Source organism: Schistocerca cancellata, chromosome 2, assembly GCF_023864275.1.
Source record: "Schistocerca cancellata isolate TAMUIC-IGC-003103 chromosome 2, iqSchCanc2.1, whole genome shotgun sequence".
NCBI classification, from domain to species: domain Eukaryota; kingdom Metazoa; phylum Arthropoda; class Insecta; order Orthoptera; family Acrididae; genus Schistocerca; species Schistocerca cancellata.
The window spans coordinates 467,589,690-467,612,631 of NC_064627.1; the positions used below are offsets into that span (position 1 = coordinate 467,589,690).

Sequence of the window (22,942 nt, forward strand, 5' to 3'; positions counted from 1 at the left end):
GCCGTCTTTAGCCCCATCACATATTTATTTGGATATACAGCCTGCGTGTAACAATCCAGTCAGATACGTTTTTCTTCCCTCTGCCAGAATATTATCTTCAAACTTAAAGCTAGGATAATGAGTATGAAACTGCTACCGAGCCGTGGGAGAAGTACGGTAAGTAGGAAAAACACTTTTGTTAAGAATTTTGAAATAAATTTCTTTAACGTAAAATTCAGAGAATTTCCAAACCGCCACCCAGCTCCGCCTATCGGAGAATGCAGTACACGAGAGACTTATGTCAATGTAGTGGCTGGGTGAAACGGTGGTATGAGAGTCACAGCATCCACAGCCCGTCTTTGTCACGGAAGAAACAAGAAAAATTAATTGTTACAGTCAGCTGTTGAATCGTTTTCATTTTGGACTGACCGATATATGATTGCGCCAGGCCTGTTGCAGCTATAATTAACATTTTTAAATGTCTTCCAGGAAGTTAGTTTTACGAGGCGCAGTGCCTGTAACGTTATTGGAAAATTGTATAATATTTGGCTGTGTTTACCCGTGGTCTAGGGGTAGCGTCTTTGATTCATAATCCCGGGTTCGATCCCCGCCACTGCCTAAATTTTGATAAATAATCAGCATTGGCGGCCGAAGACTTCCGTCATAAGAAGTCAGCCTCATTCTGCCAACGGCCTTGTCAAAGTGGGCGGAGGAGCGGATAGAGGTTCAGGGCACTCTCTTGTCCTAGGGGTGGTAAATTGCCCCTAAAGGCGGAAGAGTCAGCAATGATCAACGACATGAGGATGCAGAAGGCAATGGAAACCACTGCATTAAAGACACGTAACGTGTATCCACAGGACATGTGGCCTGTATTTGAAGAAGTGTCATGATGATCTCTCCATTGGCAAAAGATTCCAGAATAGTCCCCCATTCGGATCTCCGGGAGGGGACTGCCAAGGGGGAGGTTACCATGAGAAAGAGATTGAATAATCAACGAAAGGATAACGTTCTACGAGTCGGGGCGTGGAATGTCAGAAGTTTGAACGTGGTAGGGAAACTAGAAAATCTGAAAAGGGAAATGCAAAGGCTCAATCTAGATATAGTAGGGGTCAGTGAAGTGAAGTGGAAGGAAGACAAGGATTTCTGGTCAGATGAGTATCGGGTAATATCAACAGCAGCAGAAAATGGTATAACAGGTGTAGGATTCGTTATGAATAGGAAGGTAGGGCAGAGGGTGTGTTACTGTGAACAGTTCAGTGACCGGGTTGTTCTAATCAGAATCGACAACAGACCAACACCGACAACGATAGTTCAGGTATACATGCCGACGTCGCAAGATGAAGATGAACAGATAAAGAAAGTGTATGAGGATATTGAAAGGGTAATGCAGTATGTAAAGGGGGACGAAAATCTAATAGTCATGGGCGACTGGAATGCAGCTGTAGGGGAAGGAGTAGAAGAAAAGGTTACAGGAGAATATGGGCTTGGGACAAGGAATGAAAGAGGAGAAAGACTAATTGAGTTCTGTAACAAGTTTCAGCTAGTAATAGCGAATACTCTGTTCAAGAATCACAAGGGGAAAAGGCCGGGAGATACGGGAAGATTTCAATTAGATTACATCATGGTCAGACAGAGATTCCGAAATCAGATACTGGATTGTAAGGCGTACCCAGGAGCAGATATAGACTCAGATCACAATATAGTAGTGATGAAGAGTAGGCTGAAGTTCAAGACATTAGTCAGGAAGAATCAATACGCAAAGAAGTGGGATACGGAAGTACTAAGGAATGACTAGATACGTTTGAAGTTCTCTAACGCTATAGATACAGCAGTAAGAAATAGCGCAGTAGGCAGTACAGTTGAAGATAAATAGACATCTCTAAAAAGGTCCACCACAGAAGTGGGGAAGGAAAACATAGGTACAAAGAAGGTAGCTGCGAAGAAACCATGGGTAACAGAAGAAATACTTCAGTTGATTGATGAAAGGAGGAAGTACAAACATGTTCCGGGAAAATCAGAAACACAGAAATACAAGTCGCTGAGGAATGAAATAAATAGGAAGTGCAGGGAAGCTAAGACGAAATGGCTGCAGGAAAAATGTGAAGACATCGAAAAAGATATGATTGTCGGAAGGACAGACTCAGCATACAGGAAAGTCGAAACAATCTTTGGTGACATTAAAAGCAACGGTGGTAACATTAAGAGTGCAACGGGAATTCCACTGTTAAATGCAGAGGAGAGAGCAGATAGGTGGAAAGAATACATTGAAAGCCTCTACGAGGGTGAAGATTTGTCTGATGTGGTAGAAGAAGAAACAGGAGTCGATTTAGAAGAGATAGGGGATCCAGTATTAGAATCGGAATTTAAAAGAGCTTTGGAGGACTTACGGTCAAATAAGGCAGAAGGGATAGATAACATTCCATCAGAATTTCTAAAATCATTGGGGGAAGTGGCAACAAAACGACTATTCACGTTGGTGTGTAGAATATATGAGTCTGGCGATATACCATCTGACTTTCGGAAAAGCATTATCCATACAATACCGAAGACGGCAAGAGCTGACAAGTGCGAGAATTATCGCACAATCAGCTTAACGGCTCATGTATCGAAGCTGCTTACAAGAATAATATACAGAAGAATGGAAAAGAAAATTGAGAATTCGCTAGGTGACGATCAGTTTGGCTTTAGGGAAAGTAAAGGGACGAGAGAGGCAATTCTGACGTTACGGCTAATAATGGAAGCAAGGCTAAAGAAAAATCAAGACACTTTCATAGGATTTGTCGACCTGGAAAAAGCGTTCGACAATATAAAATGGTGCAAGCTGTTCGAGATTCTAAAAAAAGTAGGGGTAAGCTATAGAGAGAGACGGGTCATATACAATATGTACAACAACCAAGAGGGAATAATAAGAGTGGACGACCAAGAACGAAGTGCTCGTTTTAAGAAGGGTGTAAGACAAGGCTGTAGCCTTTCGCTTCTACTCTTCAATCTGTACATCGAGGAAGCAATGATGGAAATAAAAGAAAGGTTCAGGAGTGGAATTAAAATACAAGGTGAAAGGATATCAATGATACGGTTCGCTGATGACATTGCTATCCTGAGTGAAAGTGAAGAAGAATTAAATGATCTGCTGAACAGAATGAACAGTCTAATGAGTACACAGTATGGTTTGAGAGTAAATCGGAGAAAGACGAAGGTAATGAGAAGTAGTAGAAATGAGAACAGCGAGAAACTTAACATCAGGATTGATGGTCACGAAGTCAATGAGGTTAAGGAATTCTGCTACCTAGGCAGTAAAATAACCAATGACGGACGGAACAAGGAGGACATCAAAAGCAGACTCGCTATGGCAAAAAAGGCATTTCTGGCCAAGAGAAGTCTACTAATATCAAATACCGGCCTTAATTTGAGGAAGAAATTTCTGAGGATGTACGTCTGGAGTACAGCATTGTATGGTAGTGAAACATGGGCTGTGGGAAAACCGGAACAGAAGAGAATCGAAGCATTTGAGATGTGGTGCTATAGACGAATGTGAAAATTAGGTGGACTGATAAGGTAAGGAATGAGGAGGTTCTACGCAGAATCGGAGAGGAAAGGAATATGTGGAAAACACTGATAAGGAGAAGGGACAGAATGATGAGACATCTGCTAAGACTGGAGGGAATGACTTCCATGGTACTAGAGGGAGCTGTAAAGGGCAAAAACCGTAGAGGAAGACAGAGATTGGAATACGTCAAGCAAATAATTGAGGACGTAGGTTGCAAGTGCTACTCTGAGATGAAGAGGTTAGCACAGGAAAGGAATTCGTGGCGGGCCGCATCAAACCAGTCAGTAGACTGATGACCAAAAAAAAATAATGTTTTTACCTAGAATGAATTCATATGATAGTGTGGTAATTTATTTTCGGTAGCTTTGTGTAGTATGCTTCTTTAAATAACCGCCTGGAGCAGAGACAAACATTTATTCTTTGTTTTTACGTTTTGTGTTCTTTCGTTTGGCTAAAGACACTCGTAGTGGCTGAACATTTTTAATGCAGTCAGATGCTAAATCTGGGGCCTCTGATATAATACATATACTGCTTACTTGAATTTCCCAGGGGAGTTTTATTTTAGGCTTCTTATTGCGGTGGTTCACTCGAGTCAAATTACAAAACAGGCATACGGTTAGATGGAACAATAATGACGCTGTTTGCAGGGGAATATTTATTTATTTATTGTTCAGCTAATTCCATCTATACAAAATGTAGCCTTTTTAAGTTATGAAATACATTGTTAAGAGGTGTTTCCGTGCATCTCTGTCCGCTGCTGTCTTCTGCCCGTAGCTTTCTTGAGTACCTTATCCCAGCGATCACGTGGTCTCCCTGGTGGTCTTAGTTTTCCTCTGGGACTCCACTCTAAAACTGATTTTGTCCATTCTTCGTTCGTGCAATATGTCCTGCCCACTGCCTGTTTAGAGTCTTAACCCGTTCTGTAATATCTTTTACTCTTGTTATCGCTCGTATGTCTTCACTTTTCTGTCGATCTTTCTTAGTGAGACTAACATTGACCTTTCCATAGCTCTCCTTCCTTTTGAAAAATTCATTTAAAGTCCAAGTTTCACACCTGTACGTTAAAACCGGTAGGACACACTGATCGAAAACTGTCTTCTTTAAGTAGACTGGCATGTTAGATTTGAAAACTGTTGCATTCCTTCCATACGCCCTCCAACCCAGTGTAATTCGACGAAAAATTTCAGGTTTCTAATCCCCTTTTGTGTCAATTAACTGTCCCAGATAAACATATTCTGTAACATTGTTTAGGATGTTACCGGTCAGTGTTGCTTGTTCTGCAGCTACCCACTTATTATGCATAACCTTAGAGTGATTTATTTTAAGTCCTGACAACGATCTGTTAAGTCTTTTATAGAGGATTGCATTTCCATTTTACTGTTTAGTTAGGGCCACTACATCGTCAGCAAATCTCAGGTTGGTGAGCCTTTTACCATTTATCCTTATTGCTCTGTTGTTACAAATAAATTTGAACATAGCCATCTCGAGAACTGCTATAAATAATTTCGGGGATATAGGACCGCCCTGCTTTCCTCCTTTTCCAGTGGGAAATTCGCACTTGTTTTTGCCTATGTTGATAGATGCCACAGATGTATCATAAATGTTGTACAGTATGTTTGTATATTTTGTTTCCACTTCTTGCTCGGCTAGTGCTTGTATGACTGCATTGTGGCTGACAGAATCAAAGACTTTTTAGAAGTAAATGAAGGCTATGCAAAGTGGCATTTTATACTCGTTAGCTCGACTAATTAACTCAGGCAGTGTGTTTATATTGTGAATTTTACTGAAACCACTGCGGAATCCAGCTTGTTCTATGGGCTGTGCAGTCTGCACTACCATTTTAATGCGATTTATCAGGACTTAAGTGAACACTTTATATATAACAGAAAGTAAGCTAATGGGGCGGTAGTTCTTCAGATCGTGAATACTTCCCTTCTTATGTAGTAAGATTATGTTTGCTTTGTTCCAGCAGGTTGGGATGCTGCCATTCTGTATACACGAAGTAAAGACTTTAGCCAGATGTTTCTCTGTTTTCTCCCCTGAAAGCTTGAGTATGTAAATTGTCAGACCATCATGGCCCCCTGCTTTGCCATTCTGCATCTTGTTTATAGCTTTTCTTATTTCTTCGGGGAGGATTTTGGGGACTTCATCATCATATGCGTAAGGTTTTCCTTGTGGTTCATGTGTTCTTTCATATAATTTACTATAGAAATTCTTTATACGCTTTAGAATTTCTTCCTTTTCCGTTATGGGCCCATTATCATCGTCAATTACTATGATTTCATTTTTACCAATCATAAGCTTTTGTTTAGCTTTGTCGCAGCTCTTTTTATTCTCTAATGCTAATTTTATGGTATTTTCATTGTATTTTTGTATGTCGGCTTTCATATCCTTCCTTATACACTTACACAGTTCTGAATATTCTATCTTGTCACAAGAAGTTTTAATTTTCATCTCTGGTCTTTTTACGGGTAAAGTTTTGATTTCCGCTCTTAACTTTCTTGGTTGTTTAGTAATGGTTGTCAGTCCACCTATTTGTTCTGCAGTTTCCATTATCGTTTCAGCTAGATTTTCTTCCGCTGACTCTTCTAATCTCACTCGAAGGGCATACTGAAAATCCTTTTTCCTTTCGTTTAATTTATCCATATCTATAATTTATTTTTTCTGTCGTATTAGTTTTCTTCGTTCTTGTTGAGTATTAATGTTTATTTTCGCTCTTACCAGTCTATGGTCGCTATCAGTATTAAATGATCTAAAAGTTAAACATCTTTGATTATTTTGGTGTGATTTGAGATGATAAAATCTATTTCATTGTGGGTCTCATGATTTGGCCTTCTCCATATCCGTTTTCTATTATGGCGTTTCTTAAAAAAGGTGTTCATGATGAATAATTTATTTTCTTCCGCAAACTGAACTAGCCGTTCACCCCTTTCGTTCCTCTCATCGATTCCTTGGCAGTCTACTGAGACATCACCTTGTTTTTTGATACTACCTTGGCATTTAAGTCCCCAACTACCAGTTTAAAGTGGCACTCTCGTCCTTTGTTAAGTGCATTTTTTTACTTTTACGTAAAATGCTTCTACATCATCATCCGAATAGCTTGCTGTAGGAGCGTATACTTGGACTATTTGTAGTTGGTATCTTTTTGATATTTTAATACCAAGCCTTGCTACTCTACTTGATGTTCTTTCTATTATATTATATTACATGTAATATTAAATACATTCAAGCCTCATTTTAAGCAAGGGAACCGACATAGCCACAGGGCCGTACGAAACTTCATCTAACACTTCCTGCAAGTAAAGAAACGCAGCGTCCACCTAAGTTCCGCTGCCTTCTACTTTCTGGATCTCATGAATGAACACACTATGCTGGATATCAAACGACCGGTGCTTGCGGAAACCGTTGTGGAGCTATTGTGATAAAGCGTACAGAGTTATCGTGTAAAAATAATTGAAGGAATGCACTTTTCTGTCTCAAGAACGAATGGTCCAATAAGTGAATAAACCATAAATAACACTCATTCATTCCATGGCTGACATGAACTATTTCCCTTAGCATACACGTATGTGGAATGGTTGTGCCCAGATGGGAGTGTGATGTTTGTTTATTCAATAGGCAATGTAACACCCTGCCTTGGTGGCTTTTTATTATATAAACTTTAAAGTTTTACTCGTTGCGGCTTAAGACATCTTCAGGTCAGATAAAAAGACGCAAATGAGAAGTAGTTAGCACACAGAGCTCAAAATGTTACATTAACTGTAGAATAAATAAAACTACAGACGTAATAAAATGTACTATGGACTAATGTGACTGTGAACCACCTTAAAATATGAAGCAATATTATAAAATGACTGTATGCCTAACACTAAAACTATAAGATGCTCTATTCGAAAGCGTTTTTGCGCTAACGCGACCTAACGGCCACAGTTTGGTTTACTTACAGCGGTCTATGTCACAAACAGTAGCTTTAATCCACGATGTTCTTGTAGACTGGAGTACTTAACGAGATACTGTGTATCGATGCCCTCTTAATATGTAAAATTTGCTTTCATGTACATATATGTAATACTTTGTGCTCCGTAAGATAACTACTTCTCATTTGTGTCTTTTTATCTGACAAATTCTGAAGGTGGCTTAAAGCGAAACGAGTAAAATTGTGAAGTTTATATAATAAAATTCTATGATGACCGAATACTGCGTTGTCTAATACAATATTATAATCACGGATTGTTTTAATGCCTGTATCGCATTCATTGACAATGGTACATGAAGGGTCAATGCGTCGCAAAATGTACCGATGGTTTGGAAATGACAGTTCTCATTTGAACTCTCAAGATTGTCGGTAGAAAATTGTACACTTCGTAGCCTTTTAACAGGTTTCAATGCTTGCAGCAGCTGTAATGCAAGTGTAAACATTTTTGAAGGACTCAGTTCGAAGCTCATGTGGAACACAGGGAAGACGCCTATGAGAGGCACATTCAGCTTCACTTGTCATGGGCGACCACTATGACGCTGTCCGCCTGCGTGAAACTGTTGTATAATTCGCTTATCGACAATTGCGATAACGGTTAGTTCCATGGCTTCTGAGTGTCATGTATGATTTGAATAAACCTATCAGAACACACTGTGCTTTCTGTTACACTCATCAATGAGCTAAAATATCACTGGCAAAAATATGCTTCAGTTCCTATTCGTATTCAGAAGAAATGTGATGCAAATCTCTCTGTGGCCATCCAGGCGTAGGTTCCCGTGATTTCCTTGAACCACTCCAGGTGAAAGTTGGCTGGTTGCTCCATTAAGGCCGCGGCAAATTTCCTTCGCCGTCTTTGTGTAGCCAATCTCCAGCAACTCTGATCATCGAGAAACAGTAATAGTACTGTCTCAAAATTTAATTTGTTAAGCAGTAACATCGCGCGTAAATGCTTGGTAATTTGTTTCGTGGCGCTTGGAATCTTGAATCACACTGCTGCTCTGTGGTATCTGGACAATTTATGAAAGATTTTAATAATTCATAGGTTTATTCGTTAACATTCTGAACTTATAACTAATAGAACACAATGAAATACACTTTTGAAAAACGGTAACAGACAGTGACGAGAGATGGAAACGGTCTTATCAGTAAGGGTATGAAGGACCCCCTGGACTACTAATGAGCGGGGAAGACAAAAACTGCCGCAATGTTATGGCTAAGTTCGAAAAGTAAGATAAAAACCGCAGCTAGTGATTGACAGAACCGCTTGAATGATTATAAGTTAAATATACGGTATTGAGTAATGAGTGAAGATGTTCCCATTGACAATCAAAATAACTTCATAAACCAGTGGCTGTCATCTCGTCCTTACTATGCAATACACATTAGAGCCATTTATTTTTCTTTGGTTTTGAACCTTGATTCAAGAGTGGATACGATGTCACTGAAGATTATATTTTATCTTGTTCTGTTCTGAAAAATGTTATAAAATTGAATGTGGGAAAAACAGTACTTTTTGCAAGTATAATGGAGCTTCAGCGGGTGGCGTATCAAGAAGAATCGTCAAGTAGAAAAGTCAAGACTAGTGGTTCAGTCAGCCTGACTTTGTGCGGTTTGTCACGGAAAATTTTTTTCAGTCGGCAGGCACACAACAGCACTGGGGCAGAAACTATGCTGCTTGCGTTATTGGAGATAACACACCGGTAGTTAGCCGCTTTCCAACGTATATTCACGGGGGACAACTACTCCCGTGACCTGTAGGCAGTCAAGTATATTGCTCGTAACCTAACAACGGGCAACAAATAAAAATTCCCGTCGTGTATTGTCTGTCGGCCATCACACGTGTGGGTGCAGAGAAGGCGCGCGAGCTACGTGGCACGCTGGGTTTTACGTTCGCAACCGGCATACGGAGCAACTGACGATCAATATTTGAAAATAAAATGTCGTTGGCGCATATGTGGTATGTTACACATGAAATCGTTACGACGATTTCAGTCTAGATTCATTGGTGGTTCCATTGTGTTCTTTTAAACAGTGGACTAATAGTGTTGCGTATAAAACTACTCGGATGGACGATTATTCAAAAGGCTGAATTACAAATTAAAAGCACAAAATTCGCATTGCTCGTTTTCCGTGTTTCAGCTAATTATTTACGTTAGAACTATACTATATTTATTGCAGAGAAATAAAGAACTTCAAACTGACAGAAAAACAGTAGGTAATTTGATGCCGTTTGTTGACCCGAGAGAGTTACTTGTACTCTCTTATGTAGTTTTCTTATTTCAGTTAAAACTGTTAGAACTTCTAGTTCCTTCAGATACATTATAAAAGTGTTTAGGTAGACCTAGGCGGGTGACAGTGTCAGAAGATTTCTTATGCTATGTAATCTGAGCAGTTACGTTCTTCAGTGGCACAAAAAGTGGAAACGCTATCCGTCCCTGCAGTATCAGTAGTTATTTACGGTTGGTCAACTAATAGGTCCTTCTGGGATGATCACGTTCACTGGAATAGAATACATGTTGCTTGTCGACTGAAGCAAGAGAAAACAAAGTGCAAAAGAGGCAGTAAGTCACTTTTGATGTGTCTACGCAAAATGTGGACTGAGAAAACATCGCATAAACTGTCCCTGTAACATTTCTGTGTGAAAGGTATAACTTCATGCTATTGAATACCAACGGATATTCTTTCAACGAGGAGAACCTTAAAAAATTTGACCAGTAACAATAAAATTTTAAAGGCTCCTCATTTTTGCAAGAACACAATTTCGTTTTATTCCCCAAACATGTTTCACGACATTTTTAGTATTTTTAATGGGTTTTTCTTTTATTGCTTCTGAAAGATATACATAAAAAATTTTATGTGGGCTATGAATATGGACGTGTTGACTTCAGAGTTACATTCTGTTGTTTAGATTACACACTTCAGTTAGAATTTACATTTTTTACACTCTATGGCTGTCAAATGAAGTCCGCCGCATTTCTATATTGATACAGCGTGTCATCTGCACGTAGGGCAACATCTGTATTGACTTTTTTGCCTAGAGCGTAATCTCAAAACCAGTTATTTAGGTTAAAATTTGGCGCATGCCTCATTTGCGTGTACCTTAGGTACAGTTAGCCTGTTCTGAGGTGTACTTAGTTAGTATATGGCCACTAAGTGAGTTGTTGTTTCTTTTATATTTAAAGCCACCGGTGGACGTCAATAAAATTGCCTTAGTTTTTGTTTTGGAGATGTATCTCCTACGATATGGCATTTATAGACCGTGTGGTATTTTTGTAACAACGTTTATTTTTCGTTCTTTTCTAACCCACTGACACATTCTCATTTCGCTGCTGTGTTACACCGACCGCACATTTACATTAGAGGTATGCTGTTGGCAGTCATTTGTCTCGCTATTTTGTTTACCATTGTTAGCTGCGAAATTTGCATTGGTTCAGTTGTATTTTCACTTTGTGCGCGCGTGTGTGTGTTTACGTTTTTTGTGTGTTGTGTGATAGTTCACTAACAGTGTTCAGTATTGTTCTGTTGCAACGTAATGTTTGATCATTGGTGAGTTTTTTGCTCTGTGTAACATCGTTATGGATATGAAAATTTTCTTCTTTTGTTAATAAATGGTAATGATGGTTAATGTGCCTTAGCGTCTGTTTTAGTGCCGCTAGGGCGGTTGTTATTTTCAACGAGGTGGTCTGCAAATGTGGGGAGTGTGCTATCACCTTTCAGTGCTCTTAAATGTTCAGAGTTTCTTATTCTGAAACGTCTATATGTATGTCCCACATCCTGTTATTCATAATCTTTGGAGGTTAAATGAAATCTACCTGCTCTGCCACGCTTATTTGAGAGTGTGTTTTCTGTCTGTCATCTTTTCTGTTGTGCATTATTCGTCTTGTATGCCTCACGTGTTCCTTGTTTTCTCATAATGTTTACTATTCTGTGGGTTACTTTGCCGTCAAATGTCAATGTGTGCCATGTGTTGGTGTACCTTTTATGTCGTTCTCCACTTTATGATTTGCTGTTTTATGGTGCTGTCATATTGTTGTGGGTGTATTGTATCAGCTGCGTTTTTATTTGAAGGTTTAATTTTTTACTGTCTCTATTTTGCAACAAAATACTGGCAGTTCGAATACCGATCGAAGTCTTATGATGCTGAATCCAGTAATTAATGCGAGCGAAGTGACACATTGGCTATCACATTAGGTTCGTACTTGGTAGGACCACGGTTCAAGTCCCCGTCCGGCCATCCACATTAAGGCTCTCCTTTGTTTGCATAAATCGATTACGGAAGATGCAGTGATTATTCATTTGTCCAGAACCCGACTTATTACGTTCTGCAACCTCATCCGTTCTACATTTGTATTCAATTTCTATTGATTCCGTCTAGACTGAACGGCAAATTCTAATCGTCCATTTTCGGTTATGCGATTGCAAATTATTATTCACTTCTTTCATTTTACGACAGCGAGAATGTTCTTTATTCGTTATGAATCTTAGATGGTACCTAGCATGAAGCAGCATTTACCTGACATACCGGTATTTCGACCTCACTATAAATCATGGACGGCGTACACTCAACATTTAAAATAAAATACTATTGTATATTCCTAGTAACCGATCAGCGAAGGATTTTATCTTGCGTTATTTAATTTTCATCATTGTTTGTGAAATAACAACCAATATCCACTAAAAAAATGACCTTTCGTATCCCTTTTCAAAGTATCAGTGTTTATCTTGTGTTAGGTGCTTGGACTGTCACGGCACTTATCAGAAGAAGAGCATTTCATGAGTTAAAGAAACAGTACATATTCGTAATATTTATAAAACTACAATTATCTTGATTGTGCTACCATGGGTGTTCATGAAAACGTCTTTTTACATATCCCAGCGACTTACTACACGCTAAGTTTTTCCTGTCGGTTACGTGACGTAAACCTCAGTAGTGGTTTTTTATGTGAAAAAATATCAGGGTGGGTCATGAATCCATATGTCTGGGTGGACAGATTCTCAACTCGGAGAAAGACTAAAACGCGCTACATCTCATACGACGTTTCATAAAAAACAATTTCGCGTTTAAAATAAACTTCGCTCTAAGGCTTTTGATGTTTTAATTTTCCAGAAAATTTAATTCGAATCTCATATGAATTACTTAACTTTCTACTAGAAAAAGTTTGCAGTATAATTACTCCTACAGTTAAAAATTGATCCATGCATGTTGTAGTGTTCATATAGACTGCGAAGAAGAGCTATGTTGAAACACAAAAGTCACTAAAGAGCTCTCAGAGAGTAAGCCTACTGTTCGACAATGAAAATCAGTGCCGAACGGAAAGTAATACGTAACAGGGGCAACTTCATCTATTTTAGGATGTTTGTAGGTACAATAAACATGAAAATGAAGTCACACGGAGAAAATAGTAGAAATGGTGTGCACTGTATATTTCTTCGTATATGTGTTGACACGTGGTTCACATAAAGCCAGATTGGCTGAACAGTTATCTCTATTCATTTCGAAGCTGGGATGTATTTTTTGGTACTCGTATTTTCAAAGTGGACTCCAAGCAAGTAATGATATCTGCTGATTTGCACTAGCATGGAACGATAGTAAAACTTGTAGCGTCAGTAGCTCAGTTATTGAATTGTAACATTTTGAGTATTAGTATTTACCTTATTTGTTTTAAATAGCAATGTCTGCACCCTACCGTAGTGATACTGTTATCCAGCGACCATAGTCTAGTGACGGTCAAGATTTAATTTAATGCTGTCTGAACAGTGTCATTGTAGTTCACTTCACCGCGTATTAGAAACTTAAAAAAATAATCGAGAGAAGAAAGTAAGGCGCAATATTTTGAGGGCAGATGATCTATGTTGAACTCGTAGTAGAGAATCTACCAGTCGTCTATTGATTTGACTTGTTTCCTTCTTATGCCTTTTCACCACCATAAACTCCAAAAATATTCGCCTCTTTGTGCCCTCTTACGGTCCAGAATCATTAGCTTGATAACTTAAACAATATTTCTTTTGTATATATCGGCCGGCCGCAGTGACCGTGCTGTTCTAGGCTACAGTCTGGAGCCGAGCGACCGCTACTGCCGCAGGTTCGAATCCTGCCTCGGGCATGGACGTGAGAGATGTCCTTAGGTAAGTTAGGTTTAATTAGTTCTAAGTTCTAGGCGACTGATGACCTCAGAAATTAATTCGCATAGTGCTCAGAGTCATTTGACCCTTTTTTTATATATATCGCGCTGTATATGGTAAGTAAAATAAGACATTTATGACTGTAATGACATTTCAAAGCAATGACGATGGTCTTACGAATGGAAGCGTTTGACTTAAACTATCTGATTCATAACAGCAAATTCAGCCGTTATTCACGTGAAATACTTTACTGTGAATTAGAGTTATTTGAAGTGATACATTCTTGCCTTCCTCCACATAGTCTGTTACTGAGGGGATCTAGAGTTTAATTTGCAGTCGGATGTTTATTTCTTCACACACACACAAGACTTGTCAAAGATGTAAGTCACATAAAATACTAAAAAATCTCTAGGAGCAAATGGGCACAGAACCCAAGACCTTGAACCGGCTTTAGATGAAAAGCTTTACACCAACTCGCTTACACCACACTTCACACTGTATTATTGTTTACATCGTTATTCCTTACTGAGGCGCAATAAACGTAATAACTCATAATTAATGCTTTTACTTTCTTTTTCTCCCAATTGCTTTTTATTTCTTCTGCGAATGTTTTCCCATACTTCCTCGTGTGCAGCGTCTATTTAATCTATTTCGTATAAACCACAAACTACCACTTATTATTTTGAATTAGTTATATCGAGTGTAATGCCTTCTGTAAAGCGTATTTCTCTTTCAGTTTTAAGTAGTCGGTACTTCTTACATTTCATTGAAAAGGAATTGGTGAGAATTTGCTTAGGCTAGAATTTTTCATTCTTGTAAATTGTTATTAAATTTCAGTCGCCTCGTTATAAAAGCGTCTGTTATTTTCTCAGAATGATGGTGCATTTCAGAGGATTTTCTATTCGTCCGGACATACCAAAAAAATTTTCAAATGACTTTTCCGCCTTGCCTGATTTTTTAATCTTCAGCTAGCGAGGTGTCTCTAATGGTGGACGTCTGTGCTATACTGCCTCTCTTGCCCTGCAATTTTTTTAAGCCTACTGTGCCTTCTTTATTGAGCGGAAATCGACACACACCATCACTCGCCTTTCTGCTTATATGAAGTCAAAAACAACAAAATGACGGTTGCAGGGCAGAACGACACACAGGCAGACCTCACATACTTATAAAATACTTATGCAAACATTTGCATTTGATAATGAGAACAAATTCTCGTAACGCGTCGTACTAGATAAGAAAAATTGCAACTGGCGCAGTGTTTCATTGTTTAGATATGAAAGACATAGTTGCTGGTTTTCAAAAAACATCGAGTACGATCAATGAAATTAAGAAATAAATAAGTTTATGTCATTATCTGGTGTGCAACGACTGACAGCAGACAATCATGCTCTCTCTGTCTGATATACATGGTTTATAATTCCACATAATGATGATTATTTTTATAAAGCAGCTACTATTTACGAAGTACTGTAAAACTTGCCTCTGCAATTGGTACTTCTCAAAGATTTTAGGTCCTATTCCACATGGTCTGAAAATGCCATTCGAAGCCGTTCTGACGTTATCCTTTCTACCGCCAATGACACACATGTCGCGCGCCCTACACTCAAATCCATCGAGCCATCCATGTGACTTGCTGTCATCTCATTCTACTCCGTTCACAATACTATCTATTTCAGGATCATATGACTCCATCTTCTAGCACAAGGGATCTTTAGCAGCTGCCTGGAGTCATATGACCTAGAAATCGATAGCATTTTAGGACTAACATGCACTCGACGGCGAAAGTCAGTTTCTGAAGATCGATTTTTGTCCAGGGCAATGGTGTATCGGGTGTACACGTACAACTGATGTTATTATCCAGGATTGCTTGCATTTTTAAAATTGTTCGTTTGTTACATGAATAACCCGTCCATCTCATATTATTCTGTGACGTAGCATATAAATTTACTGATGAGATGCACGTGTCCTACTACGTGTACTATAAACTGCTGTAGACTGTATTTTCAGATAACGTAATAATATTCTAAATTTTTACTTATTTACTTGGAATACAGGTTATAAACAGTCAGAAAGTCCCAGAACTGTTTTTAACATAAAAGTTCTTGTAAGAAACATATTCAGATATGAAGATGTTTCGTGTGAAACCGAAACTGGTTACAATCTTAAGACCACAGGAACTTCAGACGCACGACAGAATCTGTTGTACGAACCATGATTGCGAAATTTCTTGGCAATGCTGATAGTTTTCACATTAGGTCTGTCTATATGCAACCGAATAAAACAAATTTAACTATGCCACACGTGTTACGCCTTTATTTTTTTTGAAAAGTCTCATCAGTGGCCTGATATATTCTTATGTATTAACGTGCACGTTATTTTGCTTTACATACTATAAACTACTGTAGAGTGTATTTTCAGGTGAAAAACAGTTCTAGCGCTTTCTGCGTTTTTGTAGCGTAATAATATTCCAAATTTTTACTTATTTACTTGGAACACAGGTTATAAACAGTCAGAAAGTCCCAGAACTGTTTTTAACGTAAAAGTACAGTGTCAAGTACGTAAAACAAAAAAATATATAGAACAGGTTTCTTTTGTGTCTGTTGATCTCTATTTTTATTTCAATATGATGCTCTGGCCAACGCCACCCAGCTTTAGATCTATTCAAAAACAAACATAAATCACAATTGTGTTCTAATTCTGTGTTTACGAAAACTAAAAAACTTTTAATGTACTTACAATACAATTTGTATCATACTTCGTAGTTAAAGAGTAACGCATCCTAACGGAGTAATCAAATCAGTGTCATATTCTAAAACCATAGTTGCATCAGTCAGTTTATATTAAAACTCGAAAAGAAATTTGATATGTGCAAAACGCCTGTAGCGTTAAAGAATTCCCTCTGCACGCAATGCTGAAGCAATTCATACATAAAACTTTGCAAAACATTATACATAAAACGTTATTGAGAATTGCCTAGCTTTAAAAACCTATTCAATAAAAAATATTAAATTTTTTTAATAGAAACTTGTTTAGTGCAAAACTCCTGTAGCATTAAAGAGTGCCCTCTATACGCACTAACAAATATAAAATCCAATACTGAAATAATTGATACATAAAATATTCCAAGCCAGTATGCACAAAACATTAAAGAAGATTTCCAAGCTTTCCTCTTCAAGATTTTGTGTTTTACGCTTTAGAATATTTTATAAATGACACAATTCAGTACTGTATTTTAGATCCGTCAGTAAGGGTACAGGGCATTTTGTAACGCTACAAGTGTTCTGCAGCAATCGAATTTCCTTAAAAATTCTACTATAACGCGACTGCATGTAGCTATGATTTTATGATTTTAGCATATGAGTGAGACCTAATTGTTTCGTTATGACAGGCTCCTCTGTAGATACAAGGCGCGAAAGTTTTACAACTTTTATATTGTAATTAGAATAACGTTTTTTTTGTTTCTGTGAACACGTGATTAGAATACAATTGTAATTTAGTTTTATTGTTTAACAGATATGAATATGGGACGGATTCGATATCTATGTCTTCATGTGCATTTACATACATACTCCGCAAGCCACCTTACTTTGCGTGGCGGAGGGTATCTTGTACCACTGTTAGTCACTTCCTATTTTGTTCCACTCGCAGATAGAGCGAAGGGAAAACGACTGTATAAGTGCACCCAAAACCGGTCGTTACAAAATGAAATTTGGGACAGACAGACAGAAAAATCGACAACTTTGCATAAATAAGGATCGCGGATAACTCCTTGTGACAAATATGCTCCGTTTGATAAAATAATAAAAACATAAATATGGATACGTTAGAGGCCACTGGTGCTGCTTACAAAAATTGTAGGCGAAAAGCATATGGGTTGACAAAATTGGTTTTATTGAGCTGCATGTAGACGGACCTGACGTGAAAATGTGAACGTTATAAGCCGGCCGGTGTGGCCGAGCGGTTCTAGGCGCTTCAGTCTGGAACCGCAAGACCGTTACGGTAGCAGGTTCGAATCCTGCCTCGGGCATGGATGTGTGTGATGTCCTTAGGTTAGTTAGGTTTAAGTACTTCTAAGTTCTAGGGGACTGATGACCTCAGATGTTAAGTCCCATAGTGCTCAAAGCCATTTGAACAGTTTTAGAACGTAATAACGTAACATACCATGCAATTGAAAAGGACAGCAAAAGTGAGTGAAGAGCAAATATGTCAATTTTTGTGGAGGATTTATAGAATAAAAATCCGTTTTCATTGCCGATAATTTCTTAATGTATTCCACGACCGGATTCGAAAAAAAAAAAATGGTTCAAATGGCTCTGAGCACTATGGGACTTAACTTCTGAGGTCATCAGTCCCCTAGAACTTAGAACTACTTAAACCTAACTAACCTAAGGCCAGCACACACGTCCATGCCCGAGGCAGGATTCGAACCTGCGACCGTAGCGGTCACGCGGTTCCAGAAGGTAGCGCCTAGAACCGCACGGCCACCCAGGCCGGCACCGGATTCGGAGCATAAAGCTTCATCTTCAAATAATTATGAGAAACTATATTTTATTTTCTGGGCATCCGCTACCGTTGAGAGGCATGATATCAGGAAGAATTCCGCTAACAGCTGGCAAAATTGTTGTTTATTGAAACGCAACCGGTTTCGCGGCATAAAGCTGCATCATTGGGTGCAACGAACTCCAGACGCCATAGGCATACACGCATCGCTCCTAGTAAAAATTTACTATTCAGTGAATATCGTCAGTACTATGGCGAACGGCAGGTAGCCTGAATATGCGGCTTTAGGCCGAAAACTATGTCGTGCTAGCGCAATTCTTCGTAAAATCGTAAAAATAATTATGGAAAAGCAAAGGTGTGGCGGCCGGGTCAATCAGTCATGGGGGTCGCACCCACGTCAAACGAACGCGTGACAGCGTCAGGCAGCAACCACAGCTCGCGACTGGATAGCACGACACGGAAATGTGGTCGCCGGTCCGCGTTTGTTTAAGATGGTTGTGACCCCCATGACTGACTGACCCGATCACTGCACGTTTATGTTCCCAAATTATTTGGTGGCACCTGGAGATGAAGCTTTACTGTTCGAAACCGTTCGTGGAATGAATTAAGAAATTACTAGCAACTGAAGCAGATTTTTGTTCTATAAACACGTTCCTAGGTTGCGGATGTTAATTAAAATGGCTCTGAGCACTATGGGACTTAACATCTATGGTCATCAGTCCCCTAGAACTTAGAACTACTTAAACCTAACTAACCTAAGGACAGCACACAACACCCAGTCATCACGAGGCATAGAAAATCCCTAACCCCGCCGCGGATGTTAATTCGATCAGATATTTTTTTTGCGAAGGATGAAAATGCGGTGGACGCTACATTTGTTTGGCAAGGGCGGGTGTGTACGCGAGAGCCGGAGTGGTGGCTGGCGGTCGGCGAACCGCGGGCCCCGCGATCTCCCCCCGCCCCGCGTGTTGCCCCTCCCCCCCCCCCCCTCACTGCTCCCTCCAGAGGCCGCAGCACGGGACGCGCCGGCGGCGACGCGCAGTAAGCCCTGCACTACCGCACTAGCCGCAGACGACCATGGCTGCCCGGCAGGACTATCTGCGCCTCTTCGGTAAGTCTCCGCGCTGCCGCCACGTGCTCCCACCGAGGCGCTACGCGCGACGCCGCCGACTCGGTACACACGACAGGTGCTTACCTCTCACGTAGTTCCACGCCTCGCTACGCACATCACTGATCCTGGAAGGTGACGCACTGCCACGAATTCACTTCACAATCACTCTGGAGCTGTCACTGACTGCGGCCGCGCGGTCGTCGCCCTCCGACGCGGCGACGTCTCCTCTGGGGGGAAGACATCCCTTCGCGGCGAGTCGCGGAGCGGCCCGGCCGCGGCGGCGATCGGTCCTGCGACCTCCCGCCTCCGAACCCGGGGAAAAACTAGGCCCAGCTGGGCACGAGAAGAGAGATTGTTGGCCACTATCATCCCCCACTCCGGCCTTGCGGCGGTGATTATCGCGGGCGCGCGCGCTCGTTCGCCTCGGCGCGGGCTGCCGATAGCGGGCCCGCACCGCAGCGCACCGCAGCGGGTGCAGCCCGGCGAGCCTCACGTACGACAGCGTCCCGCCACCGGCCGCGGCCGCCGCTCCCGCCGCAGGCAGCATTTATCTGCCGCGATAAGCGGCTTTACTTCGCCGTAAAACGGAAATTTGCTGCCGCCCGCGGACAACGGCGGAGCGCGCCGCGCCGCGCCGGTTGCTCGCGTGCTCCCAGTTCAGGCGGCGGTCGCCGGGCGAGGGTCGCTGGCGCCGGAGGCTGCGGGGTGGCGCTCTGCCGTATCTTCCTTCGTCGTCGGCGTTGTTGTTGCCGTGAGGCACCGTTATACCAAGTGGAAAGGCGCGTCGATCTTAGAGCATGAGATATGATAACCTTAAGTCATTGACGACACACAACAGTCACGGTAGCACCTGATTCCAGAATAGCTGCAGTAGTTAGGATCTACGAACTATCCCCTTACAATGAATTCTACTTTAATTGATGAAAGTATGTGAATGCAGCTTGCCGCTAACTTCGTGTAATGTTTTGTCTGTACAGAGGTGTATCTGTCGCCTTTATTAGCCCTTCACTCTCACACATAAATTTGTACAATACAGTTAGGGCCTCCTGTTTTATCTTTTGGGCTTATCCGTGATAAGACAGGCAAACAATTATGCTAATTGAGGATCCTGAGTATTTTCTCGAGTTTCATTCGCTCTCTCTCTCTCTCTCTCTCTCTCTCTCTCTCTCTCTCTCTCTCTCTCTGTCCTTTATCTGTGTACAGTTTCAAACCTATTAATTTATTTACGTGGAATCAGCCCAATAGAATCTCTGGTGGAGCCCTTCGTCTTAATATTCAGCGGCTGGTTTGCTGGAAAAGATCTTTACATTTGTTATTATTGTTAAGCGCTGCATTCAGTTGGGAAAAATCGATCGTTTGAACAATTCGTTCATTTTACGACAGATTTAGAATTTCAGATGTGGACGAAGCCTTTTTGGACGATTTTATCAAAACTCGGAGACTGCAGGCTCTCTTCGTCACAACTGAAACTTCCCCACTAATTACAGGGCCAAGACAATCATCAATGATTCAGACAGAGAACTCATTCGTCATTCACTCTAGAATAAAAGGGTCACAAACCTTATTTCTGAGGAAAATAGTATATTCAATCCATCTCCATTACATGTTCCGTTTTCTGTTGATTCCAAGTCTTACGTAATTTTCGTTTACCGTTTTTTTTTCTATCCACCAATAACACGCTAGTGGCACAAACTGTACTAGCTCGTTTTAGCGAGAAGAAGAGCAAATATCTCTTTTAGCAACCCGACAATCTTCCAACAGATACTTCCCAAGCTGTACCCGTTCTCTCTGTCTCTATAATAACCATGGAGAATACATCTATGTATCTCTGTTATTCCAAAGAATAATCTTACTAGAAAAATACCTTGGCGTCGACGGGCTGTCGGCGCATATATTACTAGAAATCCGATCAGATACTTTCTAAAAGTGAATAAATGTGGATGATTTGATTGACCATTATTAATTATTGCGTGGTAGAGGGTAAATTTCCGTGGGGAGATTACACCCTCCTGACCAGGTCCCCAAAATTTAACTCGTAACGAGATCCCTTCGAAGCAAATTGTCATAACGATCGTCTATAAAGGCTTCATACAACGATTAGAAATGATACAGTTTATGGAATAATAACAAATATGACCAACTGTCTCGTTTCTTCTGTTTTATTTAACGTAACTTTGTTCACAGTTTTATTTCGCATTCACCACTCATTCACATTCTGATGTGGAGTATATGCGAGTGCCTGAACCCTAACTCCCAAGTTCCATCGAAACCCTTTGATGAACACTTTTGGTTGCTCGACACCAACAGTCAATGATAATGATACAGTTTTTCTCCTTTTCATAAATTGGAGTCCGCTCTCCGCGAAATAATTAAAAAAAAAAAAGGTCTCAATACCGCGTCCCTCGTGAGATGCGTATAGAATTATCCCGGGATTGACCGCCCTGTAGGTGTACTCAATTTCATGACCACACTTCGCTATCCGCGATTTCGTGTAAGTAAATGTCCTTTTGTTACTCTGATTGTATACCGTCGTTATTTAAAACCCACACCCATATTTTTTCACTACGCACAATTAGCACTGCTTTACTTGTTTATTTCTAAGAGTAAACGAAAAACGACGCCGTATCATCGGCTTCGTCGATATAAGGAAAAACACCTCAATATGCCCAATTTTACCTCCTCTTATAGGATCGGCTTCCTTACTCATTAATTTACTACATATTATTTCCAATAACACTAAACAGGTATCGCCGTTATATTTTAATTGTATTCAAAAGCATGTTATTATTATTATGACCGACCAAATCGTAACAAATCGCGCGGCGTGCGTTTTTATCGATAGCCTTACACTCGCCCAGCCTTTATTCATGCAAGATTATATATAAATATACAGACAGGACCAAAAGATCGACCTCTCTACCGTAACCAATAGAGGCAAATACGCTATTCAAGTTCCGTTACATCTATCTTGACTGGTATTGTTACAACGCCCCGACTCACTGCCAGTTCTTACGACCAGCAAATATAATTTTCCTCGACGACGTTTTATAATAACTCTTTCTAAACGGTTTTATTCGAATTAATCCCGACCGTGGAAGCCTACCAACTTGAACTGGTGGACTTCGTTTCACTCTTCTGCTACAGAGTTCGGACGTATTTCTGCCAATGACTTTTCTGCTGCCAGTTGTAGGGTTTCAGAGCGCTGGAACCCAGAATCCAGGAGTTCATCTTCCCCACAGGTCCCGCGAAATACGGTTGCTCACTTTTACGGCCAGCAAAAATACGGACCGGACAGGTTTGCGCGACCTCGTTCTGATGATGACAGACGATTCACCGTGCTTTTGTTCACTACTAGGCCTCCGTAGACATTCTGAAAGCGGCATCTGAATATCTGCGATACTCTGGTTTCCCTCGAAAAGAAACTCAATGACAGATCTCTGCTTGGAACGCACCTTCGTTCTCCGACCATAGATACTAGTAGACTGGCCTTGCTGTGCAGAAGCTATAGGGCTGGTGTAGCTCCAACATAAGCCACGTGACTGTTGGCAAAACGTGGCGGGATTTCAAATCAGCGGTCTGCCATACTATGTCTGTATCGTATTTTACCCACATTTCTCAATTGACTGCCAAACGCTTCCAACAAAAATTACCTTTTTGTTTGCGAAAAATTATGTCAGAACTATATTTGACCTGGATTTGTTCACAG

The 22,942-nt window shown here is 40.5% G+C and overlaps 2 protein-coding genes across 3 annotated transcripts in view; one reads left to right on the plus strand and one right to left on the minus strand.

The window, feature by feature from the left end:
* Positions 1 to 22,942, minus strand: part of LOC126161987 (uncharacterized) — a 277,453-nt gene that overhangs the window by 246,911 nt on the left and 7,600 nt on the right. The window contains exon 1 of one of the 2 annotated variants that reach the window (XM_049918188.1): positions 19,321 to 19,724. The exons of the other annotated variant lie outside the window; for it this stretch is intronic. The gene's annotated coding sequence lies outside the window, so the exon portion shown is untranslated. Of the gene's footprint in view, positions 1 to 19,320; positions 19,725 to 22,942 lie in introns of those variants that run through there. 2 annotated transcript variants of the gene reach the window in all.
* Positions 19,173 to 22,942, plus strand: part of LOC126161985 (transcription factor GATA-6-like) — a 524,655-nt gene continuing 520,885 nt past the window's right edge. The window contains exon 1 of the mRNA XM_049918185.1: positions 19,173 to 19,236. Within this exon, the coding sequence (XP_049774142.1) occupies positions 19,203 to 19,236 (34 nt within the window). The 5' untranslated portion in view covers positions 19,173 to 19,202. The remainder of the gene's footprint in view (positions 19,237 to 22,942) is intronic.